Raw genomic sequence first — 26,020 nt, 5'->3', positions numbered from 1 at the left:
TGCAGTGGTGAACTGATATTGTGTCGGTGGATGAGAAAGCTTTCAGGCTGTTTCTCATGTTAGCATGTACACACTTTGTATATGGATGGTGTCACCATCATACCTCATTAAATCAGAAGTTTTTTGTTAATGTTCATTTCCACATCGTAGATGGGATCAAACAGTGTGAATAGTGCTCATCATATAGAGTAGGGTACAAGGAGACGAGTGATGGAAAATACCTGCCAATCGCCAAGTTAGTTACGTGGTGCCATGGAAAGAGTGCCATGTAATGAATGAGCATGTCATCAAACACGATCAGTTGACGAAATATCAACAAGAAGTCCCCGCGAGCCAACCCCCACAGAGTTTGTACGCTCCGCTTCACGGAGGAAGGGTGCGAGGGATTCGTTTATGTCCGCCCGTTCGTTCAAGATATCTTCATGTGGAAATAGACAAGAGATGGGTGGATAGTTGGTATGTACCTGAAATGATCAACAGTTAGCAACGTGTATAACCAATGCCATTGCATCAAAAGTAGAAGTAGTGATTGCAAGTCAGACAAGGCTGAAACTGAACAAAATCTACATAGTATATTCGGAAAGAGGAATCCCTAGATTTGTCGGTTTTATCATCACATGAGGGGCCCAGGGCCCATGCGAGAAAGAGAGTTGAAGATAAACAGATGGTACCAACCTTTTGATAATGATAGCAGTGAGGAAGACGATGCCAGAACGAGATTTCTCGTGACGATCGCGCAGTACAAACCTACAGCCGGCATGATTAGCAGATGTGACAAGCTACCGTTGCAGGCGCAAGGTGAATTGGGAAAGTTGCTCAGGGTAATAATCTAGAGTCTAGATATCCCCATGATTGTGTAAGATTTGGATTGTTCAATGTTTTTTGTTCGTCACGGCAAGTGTGCTTTGAAAAGATAGCGTCAATAGGAACTTACCAAGAAATCACCAATGCAGCACTGCTATAGGCGCAATGGTGTTGAAATAGACAGCAGCAGCAGCGAGAAGGACAGTGACTTGTCACATTGCCTTGTTTCCAGAGCCATCTTGAGAAGACGGTTGGCTAGCGCTGGGAAGTTGTGATGTAGGAAAGACTTGGATATGCAAGAGCTTCTGAAGGAAAAGCTTGGGTTTTATTGTTGTCCATGTCAAGAGAGAGAGAGAGAAGAAAAAGTTAGCGGCTCAACATGTTCCGTGCCGATGGGATGGTGGGCTCCAAGTGGGTTCTAACGACCCTTGACTTGCAACTTGTCTGTTTGCCACACATATATGTATCTAATATGTATCTAGGTTACCCCACCTTCTCTCTCTGCCGCACAGCCACATACGTGGCAAAGCTGACTGATGGCCCCACCCAATGAGAGGCATCCGTCATGCGGTGATATGAGCTCGCCTGGCACCTCTTGTTCTTGGTTAAGCTTTCCAAAGATCATTCTTCCTGTTCGCCATCTTATCACACAAACCCGAACAGGATTCACTATGGTTGCGCCTCTAGGCGGCATATGGGCCCCAACCGCATTGCGGATGGCCCGTCAAGCCGTTTATAAGGCGTCCAAGGTGATCCGGGCGAAACTCGTTAATACGGCTCGCCCGGTCAACACCGCCTTAGAACCCGTATTTGCGAGATCAACCCCGAGACAACCCATTCACCCAGCTGCGCTCCTACGCCAACAAAAGAGCCGAAGATGGCACTCGACTTCGACATACCAGAACATCAACTCGGCTGTCCGTCGCTTCATGAGCACCGGTCGGTTGAGCGAGGCCCCGCGCGCCGACCGCGCCAAGTTTAATACGACTCAAGTAGGCCGCGCCATCTCCCAATTCGCCGGCCGTGCCCCCTTTGCCAGCACGCTGAGGCCGAACCTCACCGGTGGGGCGCTTCCTCGAACCGCCGGCGGATACGGCCTGGGCTCAGGACGCATTGGTGGAGCCCGTTACTTTTCCCATACGCCTGCTGCCCAAGCCCAGGTAGTCAATAACGTTTCGGCTGCTGTAAGGGCGTTCTGGATCTCAGGCCAGAAGGCACAATTCGATGGGTTGACAGAGCGTGGCGAGAGACGTTACCGCTCGGTTTCTTCTCTCCACGATGAGACGGCCCGCAAGATGTCGTCGGTGTCCCGCGTCAATGCTGGCTCTTACGTCGACTTCAAGCTCAACCCCACAGTCACCGCCCTGAGCCCTCTTGCCGGCGCTTTCCCCTATGCTGCATCTGGGTCCAAAGCTGCCTCGGCTAACGCGGCATCCCTCAACGCCGAGGGTCTGTTCGATGTCCTGTCGGTCGATTTTGGCCGTGCTCTCAAGGATCTCACAGCAACACTGGCGGACCTAAAGAAGCTAGCGGCTCTCGGTGACCTACCTATACAGCTGGAGAAAGGCCATATAATCCGAGTTCGATTCCCAGGTGTCGACGCTGATACCGTCGAGACGCTTTGCGATGACTTGGAGATCACCCGCGGCATGGTGGGGCAAGATGTGGGTTTCGAGGCCGAAGCCGGCGTCACTATGGCGCTGAAGTTCCCCTTCGCGCCCGACGCCAACGATCAACAGTCGCTGATTCTCACCTCTCCCGGAGGCTCGCTGCGGTCCCTGGGTAGCTTCCCGGGCGAGGACGAGTTTTTGAAGACGAGCTGTTTGATGCGTTTAGCGAGGTGGAAAAGAACCCATGGCTGACATCTCCGGAGCCTGAGGGATACGAGAGTATGTCCCCGCCGATCAGTTCGGGTGAGCACTGTTCGGAGGATTTCGAGGGACTTCAAGGCGTTTATCGGTTCCTGGAGGAATGCGATCGGGCCCAGGGGAGGTTTTGATATTTAAACACGGACGATCGTATGATTGTAACATGCTTCTGCTTGATGCCTTTTTAGCGATGGAACCACACTCTTTGTAACAACACTATATAGGGCCAATCAGAATGACAATATTCCCTTTGTGCTTATTATGTTTCGATATTCACTTGCATGGTGATCTTGTTTATTCACCTTGCAATCCTCAAGATGAAGCCCACCCCCCATCTCAGATCATTCATAGCCACTTGTACTCTTCTAAAACTATCCAAAAGTTACTACAGAATTGTTAGAGTAGAAACAGATTGCACTTCAAATTCCAAGTTGTTTATCGAAGATATCCAAGCCCAGCACATGTACTCCAGAACCCGAGGCTATCATGTACTAGTAGCACTCCGTACAATCGTGCAGTTAATTCTCCACTATAAATAGCCCCGGTAGATGCATATGCATATATATAGTTAAGTGGGCCGTGGTAGGTAATCTGTAGATGCTCGAAATTTCATATTGACGTCGAAGAATCGAAAAAGCAGGGCGCTAAAATCGCAACGATAACGACGGCGACAACCTTTTTTGATATTGCCTTCTGTGGTACAGGACGTCAGTGTGTCACGCCATATTACCGAATCTTTAAACGCAATTATACAGTTCGTAGGAGCTTGCTCAAGCAACTCCGCAAGATATTTTTTCTTCTTGTATATTCGTATTGAGCAGCCTTGTCCAATCAAATCATCCGCTGGCGTGATCCCCTGGACTCTGTCATGGCACCACTACCGTTCCAATTCCTGTGTGCCTTGGGCCAGGATGGAATATTATGTACATCCAGAGGAGACAGCCTCTACACATTTGCGGCAGACTGTTCGCTGGTTGCCGAGCACTCCCTCAGCAGCCGTGGGGCCGCCGCCCCAGATGGCGCAAAGGAGGAGGATGAGCCCAGCCAGGTAGCACAAAACGGACTACCGGAGGTCACGCCACAGGTTCAGGACGGGGAACCAAGCGAGTCTTCGACACCGCCGCCTAAGCGCCGAAAGGTAGACTCGGAGGCAGATAGCTCTTCTGCGCAGTCGGCGGTGGGAATCGTCCAGCCTGAGACACAGCCGGCAGCCAACGGCGGCAGCCAGAAGAAGAAGAAGGCACAGAAGCCTGTCGAGGCCACGGAGAAGCCCTGTGTGATCCTTCTCAAGGCCACAAGTAATGGTAGTCATGTGGTGGCGGTGACTGGTGGTAATAAGACTGTTTGCGTGCTCGAGCATGATGGTAAGGGACATCTCACCGAGCTTAGCCAAAGGTGAATACTTCCTCAATGCGAAAGACGCGAAACGAAAAAAAGTTGATTGCATTTCTACTAATACGCTCATAGACAAATGGTCAAACGTCCGTCGGACTTAACACTTACTGCGGATGAGAAGACCCTCCTGGTGGCTGACAAGTTTGGCGACGTCTACGCTTTGCCCCTGATCCCATCCGCCGACGATTCTCTGGGCGAGGACAGTGCCGCCGCCCTCCAGGAGTCGATACGCCTAGCCCGCAAAGGAGCGAACAACCTGACAGTCCACACCCAGCGTAACCTTCGATCACTAGAAGAGCAGGCAAGGCAACGCGCGGAAAAGGCAAAGCAGCAGCAGGAGCAGAAGGAGGCCGGGCCGACCTTTAAGCAAGACCTGCTGCTCGGTCACGTCTCCATGCTGACCTCAATCGCGGTGGCCTCGGCCGACGGGAAGCCTTACATCCTGACCGCCGACCGAGACGAGCACATCCGCGTGTCACGCGGTATACTAAGCATGGCGCACGTCATCGAAAACTTCTGCCTCGGCCACAGGGCCTTTGTCAGCGCCATGTGCCTCCCTGAGCCCGACCGTTTGGTCTCGGGCGGTGGTGACAATGACCTTTACGTCTGGGACTGGAAGGCCGGAGTATTGAAGTCCAAGGTACCGTTGCTGCGGCATGCAAAGGAGCAGGCAAATGTGACTGGAGACAAGATCGCTGTCACTGGTCTGTATCCCTGCAACGTTCCTGGAGGCGCCGGGCTGATCATGGCAATTTGCGAACGGTAAGATATTACATGCACAACTACATATTCCTTATGAATGGCTAGCTGACCTTTGCTTTCCCCGATTAGTGTGAAGGCTGTTTTCGTGTACAAGGTACAAGATGGAGACCTGACCTACGCCGAAACCATCAACTTGGCTGGCTATCCTCTCGATATCGCCTTCATCCAAGTCCCTGGCCAACAACAGAGCAGAATGGTTATCAGTCTCGACCAAGGCACAGAAACCAGCCACCATTCGTCACCGCCATCGTCATCATCATCATCATCATTATCCGGTCTATACGTGCACCTGCTAGGCGAAGAACTGTCTGCTGAGAAGCAAGCGCTGCCGGTGTACCCGAATCCCGAGGGAGGCCGTGTCGACGACCTGCCACGCGCGGAGATCGAGAAGGTCCTTTACACTGTCGAGAACCTGCGGAAGACAGAATTCGACGACGTTACAGCCGGTGGAGACTGATGCCGCTGCAGGCGCCGCCGGAGAACCCGCCCCGGAAGCTGCGGGAGGGCGAGTCCGGTGCCATAGTGGCATGATTTGACTTGCTTTGCCAATGATACATGCATAAGTGTTAGTAGATGGAAAAGAGGAGTTTAGACCATGCGCTTCATCATGCCACTTAGTTATTGAATGATTGGCTTTTTATTTTGTTTCCTCCCACTAGCATGCAGCATTTCCTTCGTCACCCTTGCAGCGAAGCACTCATGTTTCATGTTTGTGGTTTTTCTTCTTCTTCCTTTGCCGTGAGAAACTGCAGAACTATGTTTCCCACCCCCTCCTGCACCGAACTTCGTACTTCATCGAGTGGACCCAGAGAACCAACTGGCGCAAGTTTCCAAGAGGGGGTATACACGGAGCTATTCGCACCTAATGGTACAGCATGGAACGTTCCGTTCCCCCGGAGCCCTGGCAGGGTATATATAAGGCCACGGAAGATCGCGAGATCCTACGACAAACCTCCGATCTCCCCCTCTATGTTGCAGGGATTAAAGGTTTCTACTACCATCTCCCCTGGTCCACCTACTTAGTACCTTCAATCTTGGCTTTATATATGTATGTATCATATATACCAAGACATTCAAAGATGGAAACTCTCAGCAGATGGAGAAGGTAGTTCAGAAGAAAATAAGTTGATCCCATTTGCTCTATCACCTCTAAACGCCAAAATTCCGAGGCAGTACTGCCCATTGCCCACTGACATGGCGCTCTAAGGGTGATGCAAAGGCAGAAAAGCCTCGATCGCAAATTAATAGAAGCCCAGCACAATCGCGCGTGCACAGGCACGTGCCGCCAACGACACACTCGATGGCTTAGTGCCCGTCCCTATGTGGCAGCACATAATTCCCCTTTCCGTCGCTCCTAAAGTCAATATGCAGGTGACAAGCCCTCGAATACTCCGTCATAAAATCATCGCGCCATATATGCTGTCCTGCTCTGCTGGCTGCCTCAGATATCCTGGGCCATTCAGACAAGTCTAATGCAGGTGCTGTGAAGGATTTGGGGATCAACAGCCCCGAGTTTCCAAGAAACTCGAGTCTGTCGGATAACAACCAGGCCAAGACAGTTTACTGGGATGCACACTGGACGCGTTCGGCACCAGGGTGGCCGTCCTCATCCTCATCCTCCTCCATGCTGCCAGAGCCAAAGACTCTTGCCTGTTGTTGCTGGTCCATGTCCTCGAGGTCAGCAGAGTCAGTCATAGCATCTGCCGGGGGGATGGCCTGCAAGGCAGGAGCAGGGAGAAGTTTCTGGAGTGCCTCATATGCAGCTGGGTCCTCGCTCCATCCTTTCTCCGGGAACTTGACAGCGAACTGGATGTACATGTTGCCATGGTCGTGGTGGCGCGGCGACGGCATACCCTGGCCACGAATCATCTTGACGGAATCTGAGGTTGTTAGCTATGCTCGGACTTCGCAGTAGTAGGGCTACTCACCAGGGGCAATAGCCTCGCCAGGCATAATGTCGACGCTCAACCATCGCTCATCGAGGTGTTCGATGTAGATGGTGCCGCCAGCCAAGGCGGTCACAAGCTCAATTTCGCAACGGTAAAGAAGGTGGTCCTCCTTACGGGTGAATCGCGGATGGGGCTTTTGCTCGATCTCGAAAACCACATCGCCTGCCTGGACGCCTGGAGATTGGTCGCCTTCGCCACGGAACTCCACCTTGGTACCGCTTCGGACACCACGGTCGACATGGACGTGTAGCACTTTACGGTCAACAATGGTCTTCTTGCCATTGCAACCCTTGCAGCGATCCTTCTCCTTGATGATTTCGCCTTCGCCGTTGCAGTCGGGGCATACTGTCTGGAAACGCTGGATCATGGGACCCATCTGTCGCATCATCGTCTTCATACCGTGGCCCTCGCAGCCAGGGCAGCGCTTCACAGCGCCCTCCTTTCCACCGCGACCCTCGCACTTGGGGCAAATAACCGACCGTTGCAAGGCGAGCTTGGAGATCTTGCCTTTGTAGACGTCCTCGAGTGAGACCTTGTGCGTGTGGTGGATGGTGCGGGCCTTGGGGGCCCACGGTTCTGCATTCCACTAAACATGCCACCAAGACCACCGCCGAATGAGCCGCCACCGAAGAACTGAGCGAACAGGTCCTCAGCGGCCATTCCACCGGCGCCAGCACCACCTTCTAGGCCAGCCTCACCATACTGATCGTAAAGCGAGCGCTTCTGTGAGTCGGAAAGGATCTCGTACGCGTGCGAAACCTCCTTGAACTTTTCTTCGGCATCAGGGTTGTGTGCGTTCTTGTCTGTACAGAGTGGTTAGGTGGACTCGTTGGAGAAAGACATGGCTCATGATTGCGCTTACCTGGGTGGAACTTGAGCGCATTCACTTTGTATGCCTTCTTGAGCTCTTGCTCGGTGGCTGTGGGAGCGACCTAATAAACGGGTTGTTAGTACGCTGGTTAGCCAGTAGGGCGCAACCTGCAAATTGCGCGAGAAGTGTGGAAGACGTACACCCAGGGTGTCGTAGAACTTGGTCTCTTTAACCATTTTGTCGATCTTGACAGGCTCTCAGTGTGCCGTTGGGTAAACAATGGTAGAGAGTGTTATTGACCGTAAGCAAGGTGTGTCCGGATGATGGGCGGCACGCAGTTCAGGATCGATCGAAGTCTTCAAGAGAAAGGCAACAGTCAGCAACATAAGTCTACTGTATCCATGGGGAGACGAGTGGCAGGTGAAGGGCGAGTAATGCCAAGCCGAGACGTATCGACGAACAGAGGATGAACAGAAGATACCCCACGCTTGCGCAAAACGTCCCCCAGCGTTTCTTGCTTGGGCCCCCGATGGCAGCAGTATGCCGTAGATTGCACCGAGCGCTAAGAATGCGATGGGCCAAATAACCCTTGGGAGAAAAAGACGGAATCGGTAAGGGAATGAATTGCAGACATACCGGTGAGTAGACGTGCTATGGAATGGACAAGCGACAATGCGACCCGGAGTCTGGCTGCGTGGACTGGTTGAAGTAGAAAAAGTCGAGAGCGAGACTGGTCGAAGGTTCCAGGCACAGACGATGAAGTCAAGTGAACAAGGGTAGGTAGCCGGAGACTTGGGGTGGGAGTGGTACGGAGAAGTGGGAGGAGGGGGGGGACAAGAACTTGAACTTCAGAGGAAGGGGAGACAGAATGTGCTCGAGGACCCCGTGGATTAGCAATACGAAAATGCCGAAAGCAGTTGATGTTGTTGCCTTTTTCTTCTCTCTTCGCCCTCTTCAAGTTTCTATCTTGAATACTTGTAATCGGTTGCTTGCCCACCGAAGAAGGCTGAAAATCCATCCGCCACGGACCTCTCGATAGAATCCGATGGAAATCGAATCGTCGAAGTACCGGCCAGGTAGAGCTCCCAGTCATCAAGCGTGGACTTGGCGGGAAAGCCGCCGCACGAGGTACCTCGCAGTACTTGACGTTCTGGGTCTAAGGCCCCCAGGAAGACGGTGGGTGGGTCAGGCCTTATGGAAGAACCTTTTCGATATACCGGATACAACCATGCGCTAAAGACCCTGAGAAAAATGATGTACAAGGCACCTAGGCACCTGGAGAGGCACCCAGACATGACATTCGTCCGCATGCAGCTACCAACTCGCGCATTACTACATACACTTGACACTGCTATTGCTGCTTGCTGCACGCCTTGCTGGCTGCCTGCCAATTGTTCCAATACGCCTTACATACGTAATGCTGTCCACGCCACTGCAACAAGACGCCCACTACACCAGTTATCCAACAAGCTGGCTGCCGATCACGGGCGGAAAGGTGTTCTGGTTGGGCGAGAACAGAGATGGACGAACTGACACGGTAGGGGTGTTGTAGTTGCAGCACGCCAGAGCGAGGCCAGAGCGAGAGTGCTGAGTGCCGTGCTAGGAAGCACGTAGGATGTGGCGCAGCTGATAGTTCCCGAAAGCTCCAACCAGCTGAGAGCGCTGCGTAGCATCCAGGTGGTCGCGTAGGCCGTACAAGCCGTGCAGGCCGCCAGAAGGCATCGTGGTCCCAAATTGTTTCAATTGCATCCTGATCATCATCCGGCCATTTACTTGTTGTCCAGTATTACACCGGCCAACGTGCCGTAAAGTCTCCATTCCAATTCGAGATACCTATAGCGCCCTGCTGTGACTGCCCTCCCTGTATCATCTCGCCAAAAACCCCCCGTGCTGCACATGTCGATCAGGACAACGATAGGATACGATATCGACCTCGATTAGCCTCAATCGCTCCCCGAGAGCCTCTCTAGCCACGATCCGAGCCAATCAGTCGATCAACCAATCGGCCAGCCACCCAGCCAGCCCATCATGGCGCAACTCCTGCAAGATCTGATATATTCGTTCGGCAATTGCCTGAATTGCTTCCCGGGTCGCCCACCCTCAAGATCAACAACCGCGCCTTCAAGATCCTGCGCCTGCTCGGCGAGGGCGGCTTCAGCTATGTGTACCTCGTGCAGGACACGGCGACGGCCGAGCTGTTCGCCCTGAAGAAGATCCGCTGCCCCTTCGGCGCCGAGTCGGTGCAGCAGGCCATGCGCGAGGTCGAGGCCTACAAGACCTTCGCGCACAGCGCCGCCGTCATCCACAGCGTCGACTACGCCATCGCGAGCGAGCGCAACGACCCCGGGTCCAAAACCGTCTACGTGTTGCTGCCTTACTACCGGAGGGGCAACCTGCAGGACATCATCAACGCGAACCTGGTCAACCACACGCAGTTCCCCGAGAAGAAGCTCATGATCCTCTTCCTCGGCGTGTGCCGGGCCATGAAGGACATGCACCAGTACCAGGCGCCGGCCGGCGGTGAGCGCATGGAGATGGGCAACCCGAAAGCGGGCGACCCCGAACAGGAGGACGCGGCGGGACGGTCGACAGCCAAAGGCAAGAACAAGAGGAATAAGGCCATGGCGGCTTCAGACGCCGATGACGAAACGGAACAGGCAAGGCCACTCATGGTGGATGAGCAGGTCGCAGCACCGGGCGAGCAGAGGTCATATGCACATCGCGACATCAAACCAGGTGAGTCATACTGCCCGGTTGAACAGACGACGGGAACTACCACTACAGAGAACGTGTTTTCCACTGACAAAGTTCCCATACACGTATACAGGCAATATCATGATTGACGACGACGGGGTGCAGCCCATCATCATGGATCTCGGCTCCATTGCGGAATCGCCCATAGTCATCACTTCGCGGTCGCAAGCAATCGCCATGCAAGACACAGCGGCCGAGCACAGCACCATGCCCTATCGGGCCCCGGAGCTGTTCGAGGTCAACACGGGTGCCGTCATCGATACCAAGGTCGACATTTGGTCTCTGGGCTGTACGTTGTACGCGTGCCTGGTCGGCAAGTCGCCGTTCGAGATGCGCAGCGACGAAACGGGCGGCAGCCTGAGCATGTGCGTGCTCGGCGGCGACTGGCGCTTCCCCGATGAAGGACCCAAGGCGCAGAAGAAGGGCAAGCAGACGGTCGCCTCGGCAGCCGCGAATGGCGCGGCTGATGAGGATGCCATCAGCGAGCCCATCCGCGAGGTAGTGAGGAAGTGCCTGAAGGTCGAACCTAGCGAGAGGCCCGACATTGACGAGTTAATATTGATGGTGGAAGAGGTTGTGGACGAGCTGTCGGAAGATGATGTCGTGTAAGAGAAGTATCACGAGGATGTGGGCTAACGATGCTTTCATATTACGACTGTTCTGCCATTTTCTTTGGTGTATGTATGATACCTCTTGCTCTTGTCATGAATATGTAGCCCACTCGGTTGTTGGCAGGCGAGAGCGCCGTCACTATTGCAATGTACAAAACCCCTTATTACTCGGGCGCCCTGGCCCGTACATTATCCTTTGTCTCCAAACTTGCTTATGTGTTGTAGATCCTCCCAAAACAAAGCGACCCCCCCCCATATGGCCGCAGCCCCTTTACTGGGTCTCATCTACACTCCAGGCCTCCGAGGCCTCATATGATCCGATATGTTGGCCAGCTGCTACTGCTCGTGTTTGCAGCACTGCTCATTAAAGTTCCTCCTGTCCCACTCCACCAGCATTCGGTATATGATGGACTTGTAGAGAGCTCTCAGCTCGTCTTTGTCCTCGGTATGTATGGAGGTGAAGGGGGAAGTGAGGCCGTCCGTTTTGTGTGTGTTGAATATATCATCTTGGCTTGATGGGGTAAGAGATGATGGCATTGGTATGGTTTTAGTAGTATTACAGCGATAGTACTAATGGTGATTTGTGTTTGTGGCAGAGCCCCGCTGATGATGGTTATGAGTATGCGTGTATGGATAAAATCGCGAATCGTGGGTAGGCAACGTGTGTGTATGTGTATTATGTATTTCTTTTATAGATGACGAATTACGTAGGGCCGGCGATATGTATTTTTGTTTTTTTTTCGTAGTTCCATCCTGCCACATTGGCTAGATGTGGGCAGATGCTATTCATATATAGATCGCCATTAAGAAACATGTTTATACAAGGAAGAGCACACATCAGAGGTTGACATTTGTCATATCCACAGGATGCAGGATTTGGAAATGTTGAAACAGCACGCTATCACACGAATATGGAATCCAGCTTGTCAGGAAGAGATCTACACCCATCACGGACAGTTTGCATAGTCCTGCATATACACGGTGGAAGTCGGCCGTGTACAGGCACAGCTGCACCGTGCGTATCACAATTGTCACTGACGATATTTTTTTCAAGCCGCCTGCCGCCCCCCTTGTAAACCGGTGACTCTGGTTCGAAACACCTGCGGCAACGAGACCATCCCGGGCTACCCGAGTCAACTTCCTTTCGCCTGCGAGTAAAGCCAGGTAAATCCGTTTCTCTCGCAATCCGGAAATAGTTCATTCGGAACTCGGCCGAGCTGAGTTTTTGGGGGAGTCAGTCTCAGCCCACACACACACACACACACTCTCTCTCTCTCTGTCGGAATTCCAATTCCTCGGGATGCGTAGGTGCACGGCTCGCACGACTGAACAAGGCCTACTGGAACTACTCAGAGTCTCACCAGTGCAATGCTCTAACAGCCTCCTCCACGCCAGGGTGTCCGTCATCCCCTACCAACGCAGTGCCAAAGCTGACTCGCACTTGCGGCGGCCACATCTTCCCCAGATTAGCCGACTAGGTAGCATACAGCAGGCCCGCGGCAAGAAGACCAAGACGACTGTGAACCTTGCAGATCTACCCCAGGGACCTCTCTTCCCACCCACACCTACTCCCGAGTCTTCTACGCCATCTGGGCCCGGAGAAGATGCTGTGGTGGCTGGGGAAGAGGAGGGCCCGGCCTACCCTACCGTGGTGCTCCAGGCTAGGCGCAACATGCAGAAGTTCGAGAACTGCGTGTTGCTAACGCGCGTGGGCGGCTTCTACGAGCTGTACTTCCAGCAGGCCGAGGAGTACGGCCCCTTGCTGAATATCAAGGTTGCCCAGAAGAAAACAAGTGCTGGGCCTGTTCCTATGGTAAACTTTATTCACACCCCCTGATCCCTTTCACTGGGCAAAACAAGAAGAAGTGTGCGTCCTGACGATGATTCTTTATCTACTTTTAGGCTGGCTTCCCCTTCTTCCAACTGGATCGGTTTCTCAAGGTCCTTGTCCAGGAGTTCAACTGCTATGTGGCCATCGCCGAGGAGTTTCCTAATGAACCCGGTGACAAGGTCAAGACGAACGGGCTCATGCACGACAGGAGAGTGACACGCATCATCACGCCAGGTACTTTGATTGATGAAAATTTCATTGACCCTTTCTCCAATAATTATGTCATGGCCATATACACCCCTGGCCCTTCGGCCAATCCCGAACCCAGTATCCCCAGAGATGACCAGACGCCCGCTTCGTCTGCCGCTGTAGGCTTGGCCTGGCTTGATGTGTCCACGGGGCAGTTCTATACCCAGATCGCGGACATCGCCTCCCTATCATCCATCCTCTCCCGCATAAGCCCACGCGAGATCATCGTCGACGAGGCCTTGCAAGCCCATGCCGACCATGCCCTTTTCGCGATCCTGGCCGAGGACAAGCACCTCATCAGCTACAGTCCCCATTCGGCCCCGCTGCCCACCGCGGAGTGGACGCCTATGCTGGAATCCGAGATCCCGCCGCGCACGCTGAGCAGCCTGACCGAGGACGAGACGCAGGCGGGCAGCCTCCTGCTGCAGTACGTGCGAGACCGCCTGATCGGCCTCAGCATGAAGCTGCAGCCGCCCGTGCGGCACGATAGCATGCGCGTCATGGCCATCGACAAGAACAGCATGCGCTCGCTCGAGATCAAGCAGACAATCCGCGACGGCTTCTTTCGCGGCAGCCTGCTGCACGCCATCCGCCGGACCGTGACCAAGAGCGGCGCCCGGCTCCTCAACGAGTGGCTCATCGCCCCTTCGACATCGCTCGAGACCATCACGCAGCGCCAGGACTTGGTGGAATACTTCCTGGCACACCCGGACCTGCGCGATGAGATTGTGCAGCTGCTGAGGCGATGCCACGATTCCCAGCGCCTTGTGCAGAAGTTCGCCCTCGGCCGCGGTGACCCGGACGATCTTATCGGCCTCGCCAACACCATCCGGGCCACCGAGGCCATTGTTAAGCTGCTCAAATCCGCCGCCAAAGAAGACAAGAAGGCAAAGACGAACCACAGCAGCGCCTTCGACGACATGCTGTCCCGCATAAAGCTCACGCAGGCCTCGAAGCTGGCCAACCGCATCCGCGACTCGATCGACGAGGAGGGTATTTTCCAGAAGCTCGAGCTCGAGGACCAGGAGACGTCCCAGCTCCTCTCGCTCGCCGAGGGTATCGTGTCGTCCGAGGGCACCAACGAGGAGGCCGCTGAGCTCCTGCCCAAGAACCCTAAGCTCCGCAAGAAGCCTGCCAACCCGACCTCGATCCGGGACCACTACGCCGACGACAACATGTCCTTCATCATGAAGCCCGGGGCCAGCCGGGGCCTCATCGACCTTCACGCCGCGCTCGGCGCTTTGCTCGACGAGAAGGCGACGCTGACCGATGACCTCCGCGAACGCCTGGGCGCGCCCAGTCTCACCCTCCGCTGGACTCCCAACCTCGGCCACATCTGCCACGTCAAGGGCGTCAAGGACGCGCGACGACTCGCCGAGCTATCGCCCAGCCTGCCTGCGGTGTCGTCGAGCCGCAGCACGCGCGCCTTCCACGCGCCCGAGTGGACCTCGCTGGGCCGGCAGATCCACCAGACGCGCTTCGAGATGCAGACCGAGGAAAGCCGGCTCTTCTCCGAGCTGCGCGCACAGGTTGTCCTGCACCTCGTCCGCTTGCGTCGCAACGCAGCCGTGCTCGACGAGCTCGACGTGACCACGTCCTTCGCCCGCCTCGCCGCCGAACAAGGTCTGACGCGGCCTCAGCTACAGGACGGTGAAAATCCAGCAACCTTGATTATAGGGGGTCGCCATCCCACGGTTGAGGGCGGCTTGCACGAGCAGGGCCGCACCTTCTCCTCCAACGACTGCTTCGTCGGCATGCCCGGCCACGGCCGGCTCTGGCTTATCACGGGGCCCAACATGGCGGGCAAGAGCACCTACCTCCGGCAGAACGCCCTCATCACCATTTTGGCCCAGGTCGGCTGCTATGTTCCAGCACACCACGCTGAGCTCGGTATAGTCGATGCCATCTTCTCGCGCGTCGGCTCGGCGGATAACCTGTATCGGGACCAGAGCACCTTCATGGTCGAAATGCTCGAGACAGCCCAGATTCTGCGCGCTGCCACACCGCGGTCCTTTGTTATCATGGACGAAGTCGGCCGGGGTACAGCCCCCGAAGATGGGACTGCTGTCGCGTTCGCAAGTCTACATCACCTGGTTACCATCAACAAGTGCCGCACGCTGTTCGCAACACATTTCCACACTTTGGCTGACGAGGTCGAAGAACGTGGTATGCATGTCACAACAGGCGGCCAAGTGGAAATGTACTGTACAGATGTGGAGGAAGATGATCAAGGTGGATTTGTCTACATTCACAAGCTACGGAAAGGCATAAACAGGGAGAGCCATGCGTTGAAAGTCGCACGCTTAGCAGGAATCCCGGAGGCGGCCATTACCATGGCCAAACAAATCCTACAACGACGGTCCGATCCCGAAGCGCTGTAGAACAGCTTCATGTAAGGGTACCTGCATAGCTCAAAAACAAATCAGCAATGCGTTCCACAAATAGTGATTCGGCAAATAAACAGTGTGAAGGGCATGTGTCTCATAGAGTGTTGAATGTTTGTCATCAAGTGAGTTCAGGGTTAAAAAGCTCTTGAATTTTTATTGAATCTTCGACAGGTGGTGAGGGAAGGGCGATGAAGACTGGAGTTCGACATACCTTTTGACAAGCCATGCTGCAAGACACGTTGGTCTACATCGGCAGTCACAATATCACGTTATACGGTTTCGTTTTGACAATTCGTCATCGCCGTGATGGGAAGCATATCTCATTTACCACGTGGCAATTCTATGAAACGCCGATTTCTGTATATCTAGATCTGGTAAGCCTCTTCCAAGGTCCAGATGCATGTCGATTCGTAGATTTCATAGTCAGTTAAAACATTTAACCGCTGCGAAGAAAGTCAGTTTGGCGCATCACAAATTTTCAAGGGAGGGTTGGACATACAAGAGATCACCGAAACCACCACCATCCTCATCAGACTCCTCGGCATCAGAGTCGTCCTTCTTGGCCTCAGCGGGGGCAGAGGCACCGGCGTCAGCGGCAGCCGCGGCAGGGGCAGCGGAAGCGTAGGCGTCGGGGTTGGCAATGCGGTCCTTGAGCTCATCAATGGCGGCCCAGCTGTACTCGGTCTCGATGGCAATAGCCATGAGGTTCTTGTAGCTGTTGAAGAAGCTGTGCATGACCGAGGGCAGGGTGGGGAAGTTGATGGCCAGAGAGATGGCGGCAATGGTGGTGATGACGCTCGAGAGGGTCTTCAGGAGCTGCTCCTCGCCGACATCGAGAACCTCAGGGGGAAGGTGTTGCCCTGGTCGTAGACCTGAACAACGCCCAGACCGTAGGTGAAGGGAGAGATGTTCAGCATGTTGAGCAGGGTAGCCTCGGAGGCACCGACCTTGCTGCCGGCCTCAACGAGCTTAAGGTCGCTGGTGATCTCAATGGTACCACGGGCGATCTTGGTGGGGACACCGAGGGCCTGGAAGAAAGAGGTCTTGCCAGGCTCCATACCAGTGTTACCAGCGGGGATGTAGACATCGGCGGGGGCGACGGCACCGGCACGGGCAGGGGCGGCGACCTTGTTGGCCAGGATCTTGTCACGGATGTCCTTGAGGTCACCGTTGGTGAAGACGAAACCGATGTTGCCACGGATGTGGGGCAGGAGACGCTCGTACTCGGGGGAGTCGGCAACGAAGGTCTTCAGGGCACGGCGAACCATGGTGTTCTTACCCATCAGAACGACAGCCTCTCCGCGGAGAGACTGACGCACTTCGTGCATCTGCTGGGAGCTGACATTGTCGACGCTGTTGCGAGGGAATTGGCGTTAGCACTTGCGACTTGAACCCGCCAATTGGATATTTCTGATTCTGACATACCTGACGAGGAAGACAGAGTTGTACTCCTCGAGCAGCGACTTCAGCTTGCCGAAGTACTCAGACTTGTTGCCCACCATTTCTTCTTTGGGTTTGAAGTTAGGACTTTAAGGGCAACGGATTTTTATTTTTATGGTATGTTGGGGGGTGGGATTGGTGATGTGTTGTTGTAAAGAGAGAGGGAAGGAGGAAGAGTGAGGCCGTCTCACCATCCAATGCTCCCAACATCAAAATTCCGATTTGCGTGGTGGGCAGGCCAGGGCTTGGGTTTTTTGTCCGCGGCCCACCCTTATCAGCTTATCATATCGCCAAAGCGACCAACCCTTCAACTGTTACATATGCGTTCACTTGCATTTGCATACTATCTTCAATGCGAATACCTACTCTGACGAGTGAACCTTTGTAGAAAGACCTATCCGATGCACCATTACTTGATGTCACCAGTAGACTGACCACTATTGACGCCGGAAGTCATATTCAATATAGGCAAGAAACGCTGGTTCGCTATCAATTTGGTAATCATATTGTTCGACGCCAAACTGGCGAGGGAGGGTTCTCTGAAGCCGCGCAGCAACGTTCCTCTGCAAAACCACAAAGAACAGTTCACCCCCAAATGCTTCCATCGCTATTCCTGAGACGATGCCAATTTTTTCTTGTTTCGGTGCGCCAGCTTGTCGTCAACCGTTAGTTTCGTCGCCAAAACCGTACTCCCAGCCGTCGCCTCGCTCTATAACTGCAGTCTATAAGTAGCTACCTCGAAAGGTCTAAGCTTGATGGAGAACTGCCCATCCTTATCCAAAGCCAGCTCTTCTTCGTCGTCTTCAAGGACGTTCGTCTTCCAAACCTTCTTGACATCCCACGTGCTCTTGATCGTGCCTCTGCTCTGCCCGCCGAGACTGTCGTATACGCGGCAGATGATGCTTTGTCCCTTGCGCTTTTGAAGCCCGCCACGGGAAACATCCTCGTCGTCTTCACCACGCTTGACGTCAGTCCAAGATAAGCGAATGATCCCCAGTCAGTTGGATGGGGTGGCTCGATAGCATTGTCTTCATGTCTTCGGTTGCCGGGGCAGAGAACACCTTCAAGGGGTTGTTGAAGTTGTGGCCGGCACGAACTGTTGTGGCACCAAGGGATCCTTGATGCGGTAAGATTGCCCACTTGATCGTATGATGGCCCATATCCGCGTGGGCATCAGGGGCCTTGGGTGCTCGCAGCAATGACAATCGCATCAGATTACCGCAAGTGGCAAACCCATATTTGCTGTCGTTGAGGATGGAGACGCCGTAACCGTTCTCCGACAGGTCAGCAAACTTGTGGCAGCAGACCTCGAACTTGGCCATATCCCAAGTGGTGTTATAGTGCGTTGGTCGTCGCACTAAGCCGTATTGTGTCTCGTATGATGCCTCAGTGTTGATAACATCAACAGGGAATTCGACCTTGAGGAATTTCATGGTTTCATGCCAGTCCACATCGCAAGTTACGTCCACGAACGACTGTTGCCCCTTGAAGGCAGCACTCAAGCTAAGGACCGTCTTCATGTAGCTGTTTTCGCTGATCTTAGTCTCTGTGATGACACTAACACGGTGTTTCTTGTCTTCGTAGATCTTGGTCGGTCCGCATGTAAGCTCCTGTCGGCTGTCGAGATGGTACACCTCGACATCCCATGCTTGCCAGTACAAAGGTTTGTCGTCGAAAATGACAAACTGGTTCGCCTTCCCGCCCTCGGCTACAACTTCACGATTCGCCTGGCGATCGTAGAGTGAGGTGATACAGCCCTTCTCGACGGTAACGCGCAGCTGCTCATTCTGCATGACGAACACGCCCTTCTCAACTTCACGAACCGTAACGGCTTTTTCTTCGCCTGTCTTGAAGGTCTTGATGCTGAGCATGGGGCCGCTGCCGCAAGCAACGCCGCATTCAGTCCCCGAAATATCGACCACCTCCTTGCGGTGCCAAGGGAGCGTGTTGAGGGCAATAGCTTCGCTGACACTAGTGGGTTTGATATCGGGGACCTTTAAGAGATTGCAGATGTCCTTAAAAGATGCGCTCGCCCATCTTGGCGACCTCGGCGTATAACTAAGATTTTGTTAGCGTACAGACATCTCCCCCAGTCTGGTGGCAGTGCTTACCTCGTCAGAATCATCGTAGCACATCTCAATGGAGCTGCCCGGAAGACAGTCATGGAACTGGCAAAGCAGGATGGCTTCCCACATCTTATCGAAATCCTTCTTGGGATACTGGTAAGACTTGTCCTTTAGGGATGCAATGGTGGCCAGAAGCTCGAGATCCTTCATCAGAACCTCAGACCGGCGGTTGTTGAGCTTGTTGTTCGCCTGGGTCGTGTAGGTACCACGATGAAGCTCAAAATAGAGCTCTCCATACCACGTGACTAGCGAGGTTCCCTTCTCTTCGAGCTTATCAAAGAATTGATCGACAGTATTACCCAAGTGGACTCGGGGCAACAGGCCAACCTCATCACTGATACCGCGGCACCGACGAAGCTTCTCAATATGCTGCCAAGTCGGGCCGCCGCCGCCATCCCCTTTGCCGAAGACGAGCAATGAGGTATGGTCCTGGTCCATGGACTTGTGCTGAGTGACACTTCGCTTGACGTCGCCGAAATGAGCCTCCGCGGTATAAGTCTCGGAGGGAGGCATGTGACAAATGACCTGACTGCCGTCTAGTGCCACCCAATTGAAGGTAGTGTGCGGGAAATTATTGATATTGTTCCAGCTGAGCTTTTGGGTGAGGAAACGATTCATGCCAGCCAACCGGCAGAGCTGAGGGAGCTGACTCGAGTATCCAAACGTATCGGGGAGCCAGAATGTCTTGCAACGCTCTCCGAAATGGCTTTCGAAGTAGCGTTGGCCGTAGAGGAACTGACGCACAAGAGACTCGCCGCTGGGCATGTTGGTGTCGTGCTCAACCCAGCTACCGCCAATGGGATGGAACTTGCCCTCCTTCACCTTGTGCTTGACGCGATCAAAGACATAGGGGTAATATTTCTCCAGCCACTGATACTGCTGCGCCTGCGAACAGGCAAAGTTGAGCTCGGGGTAGCGTTCCATCAAATCACACTGGTTCGACCAAGACCGAGCAACCTTGCGCTTGGTCTCGGCCCAAGGCCACAGCCAGCAAGTGTCGATATGGCAGTGGCCTATTCCAAAGACCTGTGCCTCGGTGCCACTGTCATAAACCTTAGCCGAGTCAACATTGGCGCCGATGTACTCCTGGGCGATCTTGCGACATTTCTTGATAGACTCCTTATCGCCAAGCTTATAGTTCTCGAGGATGGCCGTGGCAACATTCAGGGCTTTGTGCTGCTCCCACGAATCATCGGGAAACTCCCTGGCAGCGTCACCGATAATCCAAGTGTCGATCCAGAGCTGACGGGCGTCCATGTTGACAGCACAAACATCGGCTTTCACTAGTTGGAACTGCTTGTTTGGATTAGGTGGTTGAATGCTGTCACCCCCGGGGGCGTTTCCGAACATGGCATTGCAGGCCATCTCGATGTAGAAAGTGTGCTCCTTGCCATCACGGAAGGATTTGGGGAGAATCCACTCGACACGTTCTCCTCCGCCGGTAAGGCCTTGTAGGGGCTTGCCGTCAGAAGTCCACACCATGCCCTCGTTGCCGGCATCCCACTGGAACTCCAAATGCTCTTTCTCACACAGTTCCGAGGGTATCTTCACTGCAATCTTGAACCAGTGGGTGGCCCAGGACGGACCGAAGCTTTCACCCACGTTGGTAGACTTGTAGTCGCCCTTCATAGCCTCTTCAAACGTAGGACGGGACAGACCCGGTGCAGCCCAAGTCGAAAGCTTTACATGGGGGTGCCCGGAAGCGATGCCCTCGTACATCATGGCCAAGAGATTCTGCTTTTCCCATTGTCCTGTGCTGTAGAACTGCGTGATTCTCTCCTTGTAGATGTTGCTGATCCGCTTGCCGACCGGACCAGCGGCCTGCATGGGATAGTTGGCAACAGAGGCCGTGGCCTTCTTGGGCTGGGTGCGTTCACCGCCCATGGTGGGAATACGTAGGTTGAGGATGGAGGAGAGGATGTCGGGGGATTTGTTGAAGTGATCACTGCGGCCGCGTCAGGTCAATCGGATCCAGCTACGTCGCTCTTCATGCGAGCATGTAATTATATGGGTGTAAAGACAGCAAACGTATAGCGCGAGAGAGAGAGAGAGGGAAGGAGAGAGGGAGAAGGTGGTCAGGTTAAGTAAAGGAGGTTTGGAGTGTGTAGGATGCCAGAGCAGGACGGGGTCCAGGAGGCTCCAAACATGGGCTGATGATTGGCCCGGAAGCTTCCCACGACAAGCTCGAGGTGTGCTGATATCAGGCGAAGGGAGAGAGGGACGCGACGACGGGCGGGGATTGGAGCTTGAACTCGCTCTCCCAATTCCCAGTGCAGTCAGTGTGCCCACACATTAGACACCCACTACGGCACCGCCAAGCCCGAAACAAATGCGGGGGATGATCTATCTTCTATGTGATGCTAACAAGGCTAGTTAGTACATTTGCGGGGAAGCGCTACGTACATCAGTATGTATTGATTCCCACCATGTAGATCGTAGCAGGAGTTGGCGGCTCGGAGTCGATATCCGGAACGAGTGAGAAGTGGCCGTACGAAATACGTCGTGAATATACTTCGTACGATGCTACAGAGGTTGAACGAAGAGGCCGTCTGATTGTGTGTCGAATGCAAGCAAGACTTCCAAGCACGCCATACACAACCCGTCAGAACAATCAAGTGATTGCTGCTGCCACCCGTTGAATCAGTTCCCTGGCCAGCCAGCTCGTGCTACAAACCACCGTAAAGCCTGCACATCACATAGCCCTGTACAAGACACGAGACACAACTTGCAGGGGATGAATATTTTACTAGTTGGTTATTTAGTCGTAGGAACAAGACCAAGGTCCTCTGAGAACACGGGATTTTCGCGGTGGCGGCGTTGTGGCCTCGCCTATTCCTCTCGACTTAACTGTCCTCCTTCAGCCATAGCCAGGCTGCCAAAGAGCGGGATCCCTCTGCGCAGGCGACCAGATAAACCAAATTACAAACTATTCAGGTGATGGCCGTGGTATCATTGCGAGAAGCAAAAGCAGAAGGAGAACTCCTGGTGCACCGCCGGCATACAGGACCAAACAATGCGGGAATAATACAGCATCAGGCATCATGACCCCCTAACCAATATGTACAGCTCGCGCTCCGTATGGCAGCGAGACTAGAAGGCGTCCTCCAAAGGGCAGTCGATGCTCTCATGGCCGTCGCGTTCACAAAGAGCACACCATTTCTCGGGGTCGATAACACCGCTGCCCTTGCCAGCCAACGGTCCAGAGTCCGTAGGATTAGGCAGAATGCTGACATTCGGTGGCGGAGGGTTCGTTGCTGGTGTCGACTTTACTGGCGTCAGAGGTCGAGGCATTACCTCGTGGTCACTCGGTACCTTCAGATGGCTCAGGTCTTCTTGAGCAGAGTCTTTCCCCGTCTTTGCAGGCTTGGGGCTTCCCTTACTCTGGCCTTGGCTTTGCTGAGGTCCAAACATGTTGGTGCATGTCAGGATATCATGGCCTGCTGTCTCACAGATCTCGCACCAGAGAGTGCTAGCCTCCGTGACAGAAGAGTATGCGTCACTCTCGGGCATGGTCTCGAGCGTGGGCACACGCTTGTGTTCGGGTGAGCGCGTTTCCCGTGTAGGTATCACTGTTCCCTTGGAGTCACGGTATGAGGATCTGTCTGCGCTGCGAATGGTCATCTGGCTGGCACGTTGGGTTGAGGCGCTCCCTCGGCGTAGGCCCTCCAGTTCGCGCTCCAGCTCTTCCTCGCGGCTGCCCTTTGTCTCGACGAGGCCACGGAGCTGGTGCACCTCGCGTTCGAGTTTTTCTTTGGATATCTTGGCCTCGATGGAACCAGGACGCGAATTATCGAATGACTGGGTCCGTTGTGGCAGTGTCGGGGTCTTGTCGGGTGACTCGTTGCCAGGCAGCGAATCTCGACTCAGGGAATGGATAATGGCTTTGAGACCTCTAATCTCATCTTCCTTCTTCTCCAGTTCCTTGGACAGCGACAGGGTATCTGGACCATCGGTACCGCCATTCATTGCAGCCGACGCTTTCTCACGTTCTCGCCGAAGCTCCGTGCGTGTTCGTTCCACCTCACCGCGCAAGAACTCGACTTCACCGCGCGCCTCGGCTTCTCCTCGACGAGCGTCCTCCAAGCCTTCCTCAAGCTCTTGCACAAGCTCCTCGAGTTGCTTCAGCTGGCGTGCCACGCTATCAACATCTTCTCCTCGCTCCTGCATTTCATGAATCTCCTGTTCCAGCTCGCGGATTCGGGCATCGTAGACCCGTTGGGTCTCTGTGCTAGCCATTTCCAGGGTATCGATAGTGCTACGGAAATCAGCACGGTGTGCGTCGAACTCGGCAGTCAGCATGGCGACCTTTTCGTTCTTCTCCCTAAGTAGTGCTCGTAGCTGCCCGGAATCCTTATCATCCAGACTGTTTGGCCTGGGTTTGCCGAAGTCGCCATGTTCCATGAGCGAAGTCAGCTCGGTAACGCTGCTTTCCATCTCGGCTAAAGCAGAAGCCTGGTCTTTTAGTTGCCGGTCCCGATCGTCCAATTGTGACCTAAGCCGCTCGATTTCCTCCTCGTTCGCGGCAGCAGCGCGGGACGCTGGGCGCATCTTCAAGCTCGACATAGACCCTATGCTCCCGTTGTTCATCGGACGGCCAAGGGGTGTGGCCCGGCCAGAAGGTGTGGCCCGGCCAAGGGGGTAGCCTCATCTTCTCCGCCGAACAGTGACGAGGTTGAGCCCATGGCAGAGGCGCTCCGAGCTGCCATGCTTGGCTTGCGTTCCGCTCTTTTGTTGGGGTCTCCGGTCGTACCGCGCACGCTCGCCGAGAATTTGCCAATCGAAGGCGTGCCATAACGGGGAGGGCCTGGGGTTTTCGGACCGGGCGCGGCTAAACCCCTGTTGGCGAGGACCGGGGCTGAGCTGCATTCTGCGAACAGGAGATTCGGGTCTCGCTAATGAGGTCCTGGGTCTCCTGCCAGCCGGGCTGGGGACTCTCCCAGGTCCTACCGACTGGCTAAACTTGGGGAGCGAAGGCGTGGGTGGCGTGAAGTTGGTGGTATTCTGGCTAGCATTTCGTAATGCCGCAAGTGATGAGTTGCCTGACGGCGTATGGGGGAAAGAGGCACCTGCGCTGTCGCGTCTGAAGAGCTTCGAAATGGGCACGAATATGCCGGCGCCAGGAGTCAGAGTTGTGAAGTAAGAGACCCTGTAGTTTCGGTCGCAAGTCAGTGCCTATTGAAACGCGGGAAGCGCAAAGTAGTGAGGATGGAAATGGCCTACTCACCCATCAACATCTCCATTATTCTTTCCACGTGCAGCGTAATCGGCGTGCAGCTCGACGCCGGCGAAGACCCCCTTGCGCCCGTCAACCGAGCCGACAAAACGAACGGTGCCGTGCATGCTACCGGGAACGTCGACAACATCGCCGACGACTAAATCGTGGTCCATGGCGCTGGCGCCTCTCGCCGGTGTGGCGGGCGCCATTCTGCGTGGAGATGAAGGAGGGTGTAGGTTGTTGTTGTTGTTGTTGTTGTTGTTGTTGTTGTTGTTGTTGTTGTTGCGGCGATCGTAGTCGCTATTTAGAACACTATGTATAGCGTAACTCTCGCTGTCGTCGGGGATAGCTGCTAGGGATCCGGGGGTCAGGGCAGCAAAAGAAGCTTTGCGCGCAAGAGCACCCGGGCCGGGACCCAGTCGCGAATGGGCGGCGTAGAGCGAATTTAGGTTGGGGGTAGAGGCAGTTCCAATTCCGGACTTTTTGTTGCCTCGCAGGAGTGATTTTTGTCGCGATTGTGGTGTAGGTAAGGAAGTGTTTGGTGCTGCCATTGAAGCCATGGCGGGCAATTGGTTATTTTTCTTCTTCTTCTTCTTCCCTCACTCTCTGCGTCGTCTCCTTCCAAAAGGTTCCCGCAGCGTCTGTTTTGTTTTCTTTCCAACCCCAGCCAATCCACTGACGCCCACCGCTTCAATGGGGCCGCAACAAGCTGAGCTAGCAATAGCCCGGATTTTGGGTCGACGGATAGGCGGGTTGGGTTGGGGGTGCGACTCTAAAGTAAATAGTGCTGGTAGGTAGGTCTATGACAAGTGACCTAGGAAAGGGGATCAGGCATCAGGGCCGATCGATTGATGGGCAACGGGCGCAAGTGCTAAGAGCCTAAGCATGCACCCTCCCCCAAAAATACCGAGTCCGACAGAGTGGCAGAGCGGTTACCGGATCTGGTGGCGCAACTGGGTCCCCGGCATGCTGCTGGCAAAAGCGCTGGAAGCTGTGACAGAAGGGCAAAGCGAAGAGAAAGGCAGCGGGGACTGGGAGGTTTGCACGTAGCAACCGGGAAGAGCCTGAGCGGGTAACGGGGTGGTTTAGTATTGCCCTCTTCTCTCTGAAATTACAAATCCAGATAGAATGCCACCCACACCCGGTGAAGCATAAGATAAGAGAATTCGATGCTCAGCACACGTGGGTTGCGACGCTGGAAACAGACTTCGCCGTGGTGATCGTGTCGTACGTAGGTGGTGGGCTTCTTTGATGGGTGCGCTACATACTCGGGCCTGGGATCAGGGGCTGGCCAAAAGTGTCTAAAGCCGGGTTTGGAGGGAAAGCTAATGAAAGAGAGAGAACGCCCGAGCAACCGGTCGCTGTGGCCTGTGATGTCTAGCGGTCTGTGGTCGAGACGTTGCAGGTTTGTGCACTGCAGAGTCTCAGACCTTTTCTCTGTCCAAGTCACGATGGCTGTGTAGCAGAACAGCCTCTCAGCTTTTATTTTTGGGCTCAAGGAGACAGGCTTCATACTTTATAATCACCTCTAGCGAGTTGAGATCCAAAAGACCTCAGGTACTATGCTATGCCGGTCTCAGCGCCCCATGGAGCAGCTCTTGTCCGTCACCGCTTCCACGGGCCATAACGCGACATGTCAAAGAGCCGGTCTGGCTAATCACAAGAGAGTCTCACAATTGTTGCTGTTTAGCCCCCTCTTCTTCAGAACGAATCCCGTTGCTCACAGCATTTCCAACGGCACTGTCTGAGATTACCATATCCGTGGTGCTGCAGGTGGCTGCTGCAGGTTACAGACGCAATGGTGACGAACTGGTCCGG

General features: G+C 54.4%; 10 protein-coding genes across 10 annotated transcripts; 4 read left to right on the top strand and 6 right to left on the bottom strand.

Moving 5' to 3' along the window:
- Window positions 1-1,475: 1,475 nt before the first annotated feature.
- On the top strand, window positions 1,476-2,666 carry PG998_001988 (uncharacterized protein; the record flags this gene model as incomplete). The annotated part of the gene is made up of 1 exon (XM_066868806.1): window positions 1,476-2,666. One exon carries the CDS (start codon window positions 1,476-1,478, stop codon window positions 2,664-2,666), a length of 1,191 nt encoding a protein of 396 aa, XP_066737221.1.
- Window positions 2,667-3,540: 874 nt separating this feature from the next.
- On the top strand, window positions 3,541-5,286 carry PG998_001987 (uncharacterized protein; the record flags this gene model as incomplete). Its single annotated transcript, XM_066868805.1, has 3 exons — window positions 3,541-4,067; window positions 4,140-4,829; window positions 4,899-5,286. 3 exons carry the CDS (start codon window positions 3,541-3,543, stop codon window positions 5,284-5,286), a joined length of 1,605 nt encoding a protein of 534 aa, XP_066737220.1.
- A 1,103-nt stretch (window positions 5,287-6,389) lies between these two features.
- On the bottom strand, window positions 6,390-7,825 carry PG998_001986 (Mitochondrial protein import protein mas5; the record flags this gene model as incomplete). The annotated part of the gene is made up of 5 exons (XM_066868804.1): window positions 6,390-6,709; window positions 6,758-7,354; window positions 7,405-7,581; window positions 7,641-7,710; window positions 7,790-7,825. The coding sequence occupies 5 exons, from the start codon at window positions 7,823-7,825 to the stop codon at window positions 6,390-6,392; spliced, it is 1,200 nt and encodes a 399-aa protein (XP_066737219.1).
- An 809-nt stretch (window positions 7,826-8,634) lies between these two features.
- On the top strand, window positions 8,635-10,952 carry PG998_001985 (serine threonine protein; the record flags this gene model as incomplete). Its single annotated transcript, XM_066868803.1, has 3 exons — window positions 8,635-8,654; window positions 9,637-10,325; window positions 10,417-10,952. The coding sequence occupies 3 exons, from the start codon at window positions 8,635-8,637 to the stop codon at window positions 10,950-10,952; spliced, it is 1,245 nt and encodes a 414-aa protein (XP_066737218.1).
- A 1,383-nt stretch (window positions 10,953-12,335) lies between these two features.
- Window positions 12,336-15,415, top strand: PG998_001984 (MutS 1; the record flags this gene model as incomplete). The annotated part of the gene is made up of 2 exons (XM_066868802.1): window positions 12,336-12,767; window positions 12,857-15,415. Coding segments are annotated over 2 exons (2,991 nt in total), but the record flags the coding sequence as incomplete, so codon positions are not given.
- Window positions 15,416-15,889: 474 nt separating this feature from the next.
- Window positions 15,890-16,156, bottom strand: PG998_001983 (60S ribosomal uL10 domain-containing protein; the record flags this gene model as incomplete). Its single annotated transcript, XM_066868801.1, has 1 exon — window positions 15,890-16,156. The coding sequence occupies one exon, from the start codon at window positions 16,154-16,156 to the stop codon at window positions 15,890-15,892; it is 267 nt and encodes an 88-aa protein (XP_066737216.1).
- A 74-nt stretch (window positions 16,157-16,230) lies between these two features.
- Window positions 16,231-16,923, bottom strand: PG998_001982 (60S ribosomal protein uL10; the record flags this gene model as incomplete). The annotated part of the gene is made up of 2 exons (XM_066868800.1): window positions 16,231-16,774; window positions 16,847-16,923. The coding sequence occupies 2 exons, from the start codon at window positions 16,921-16,923 to the stop codon at window positions 16,231-16,233; spliced, it is 621 nt and encodes a 206-aa protein (XP_066737215.1).
- Window positions 16,924-17,570: 647 nt separating this feature from the next.
- On the bottom strand, window positions 17,571-20,871 carry PG998_001981 (alpha-mannosidase; the record flags this gene model as incomplete). The annotated part of the gene is made up of 4 exons (XM_066868799.1): window positions 17,571-17,822; window positions 17,923-18,855; window positions 18,908-18,919; window positions 18,973-20,871. 4 exons carry the CDS (start codon window positions 20,869-20,871, stop codon window positions 17,571-17,573), a joined length of 3,096 nt encoding a protein of 1,031 aa, XP_066737214.1.
- Window positions 20,872-22,077: 1,206 nt separating this feature from the next.
- On the bottom strand, window positions 22,078-23,535 carry PG998_001980 (Tip elongation protein 1; the record flags this gene model as incomplete). The annotated part of the gene is made up of 1 exon (XM_066868798.1): window positions 22,078-23,535. One exon carries the CDS (start codon window positions 23,533-23,535, stop codon window positions 22,078-22,080), a length of 1,458 nt encoding a protein of 485 aa, XP_066737213.1.
- A 35-nt stretch (window positions 23,536-23,570) lies between these two features.
- Window positions 23,571-24,762, bottom strand: PG998_001979 (uncharacterized protein; the record flags this gene model as incomplete). Its single annotated transcript, XM_066868797.1, has 3 exons — window positions 23,571-23,879; window positions 23,935-24,133; window positions 24,212-24,762. The coding sequence occupies 3 exons, from the start codon at window positions 24,760-24,762 to the stop codon at window positions 23,571-23,573; spliced, it is 1,059 nt and encodes a 352-aa protein (XP_066737212.1).
- Between the last annotated feature and the right edge of the window lie 1,258 nt (window positions 24,763-26,020).

The sequence above is a fragment of the Apiospora kogelbergensis genome (genome assembly GCF_038363985.1).
Source record: "Apiospora kogelbergensis strain CBS 113332 chromosome Unknown utg000001l_segment0_segment0, whole genome shotgun sequence".
NCBI lineage: Eukaryota > Fungi > Ascomycota > Sordariomycetes > Amphisphaeriales > Apiosporaceae > Apiospora > Apiospora kogelbergensis.
This window is presented reverse-complemented; position numbering and strand designations above follow the sequence as displayed.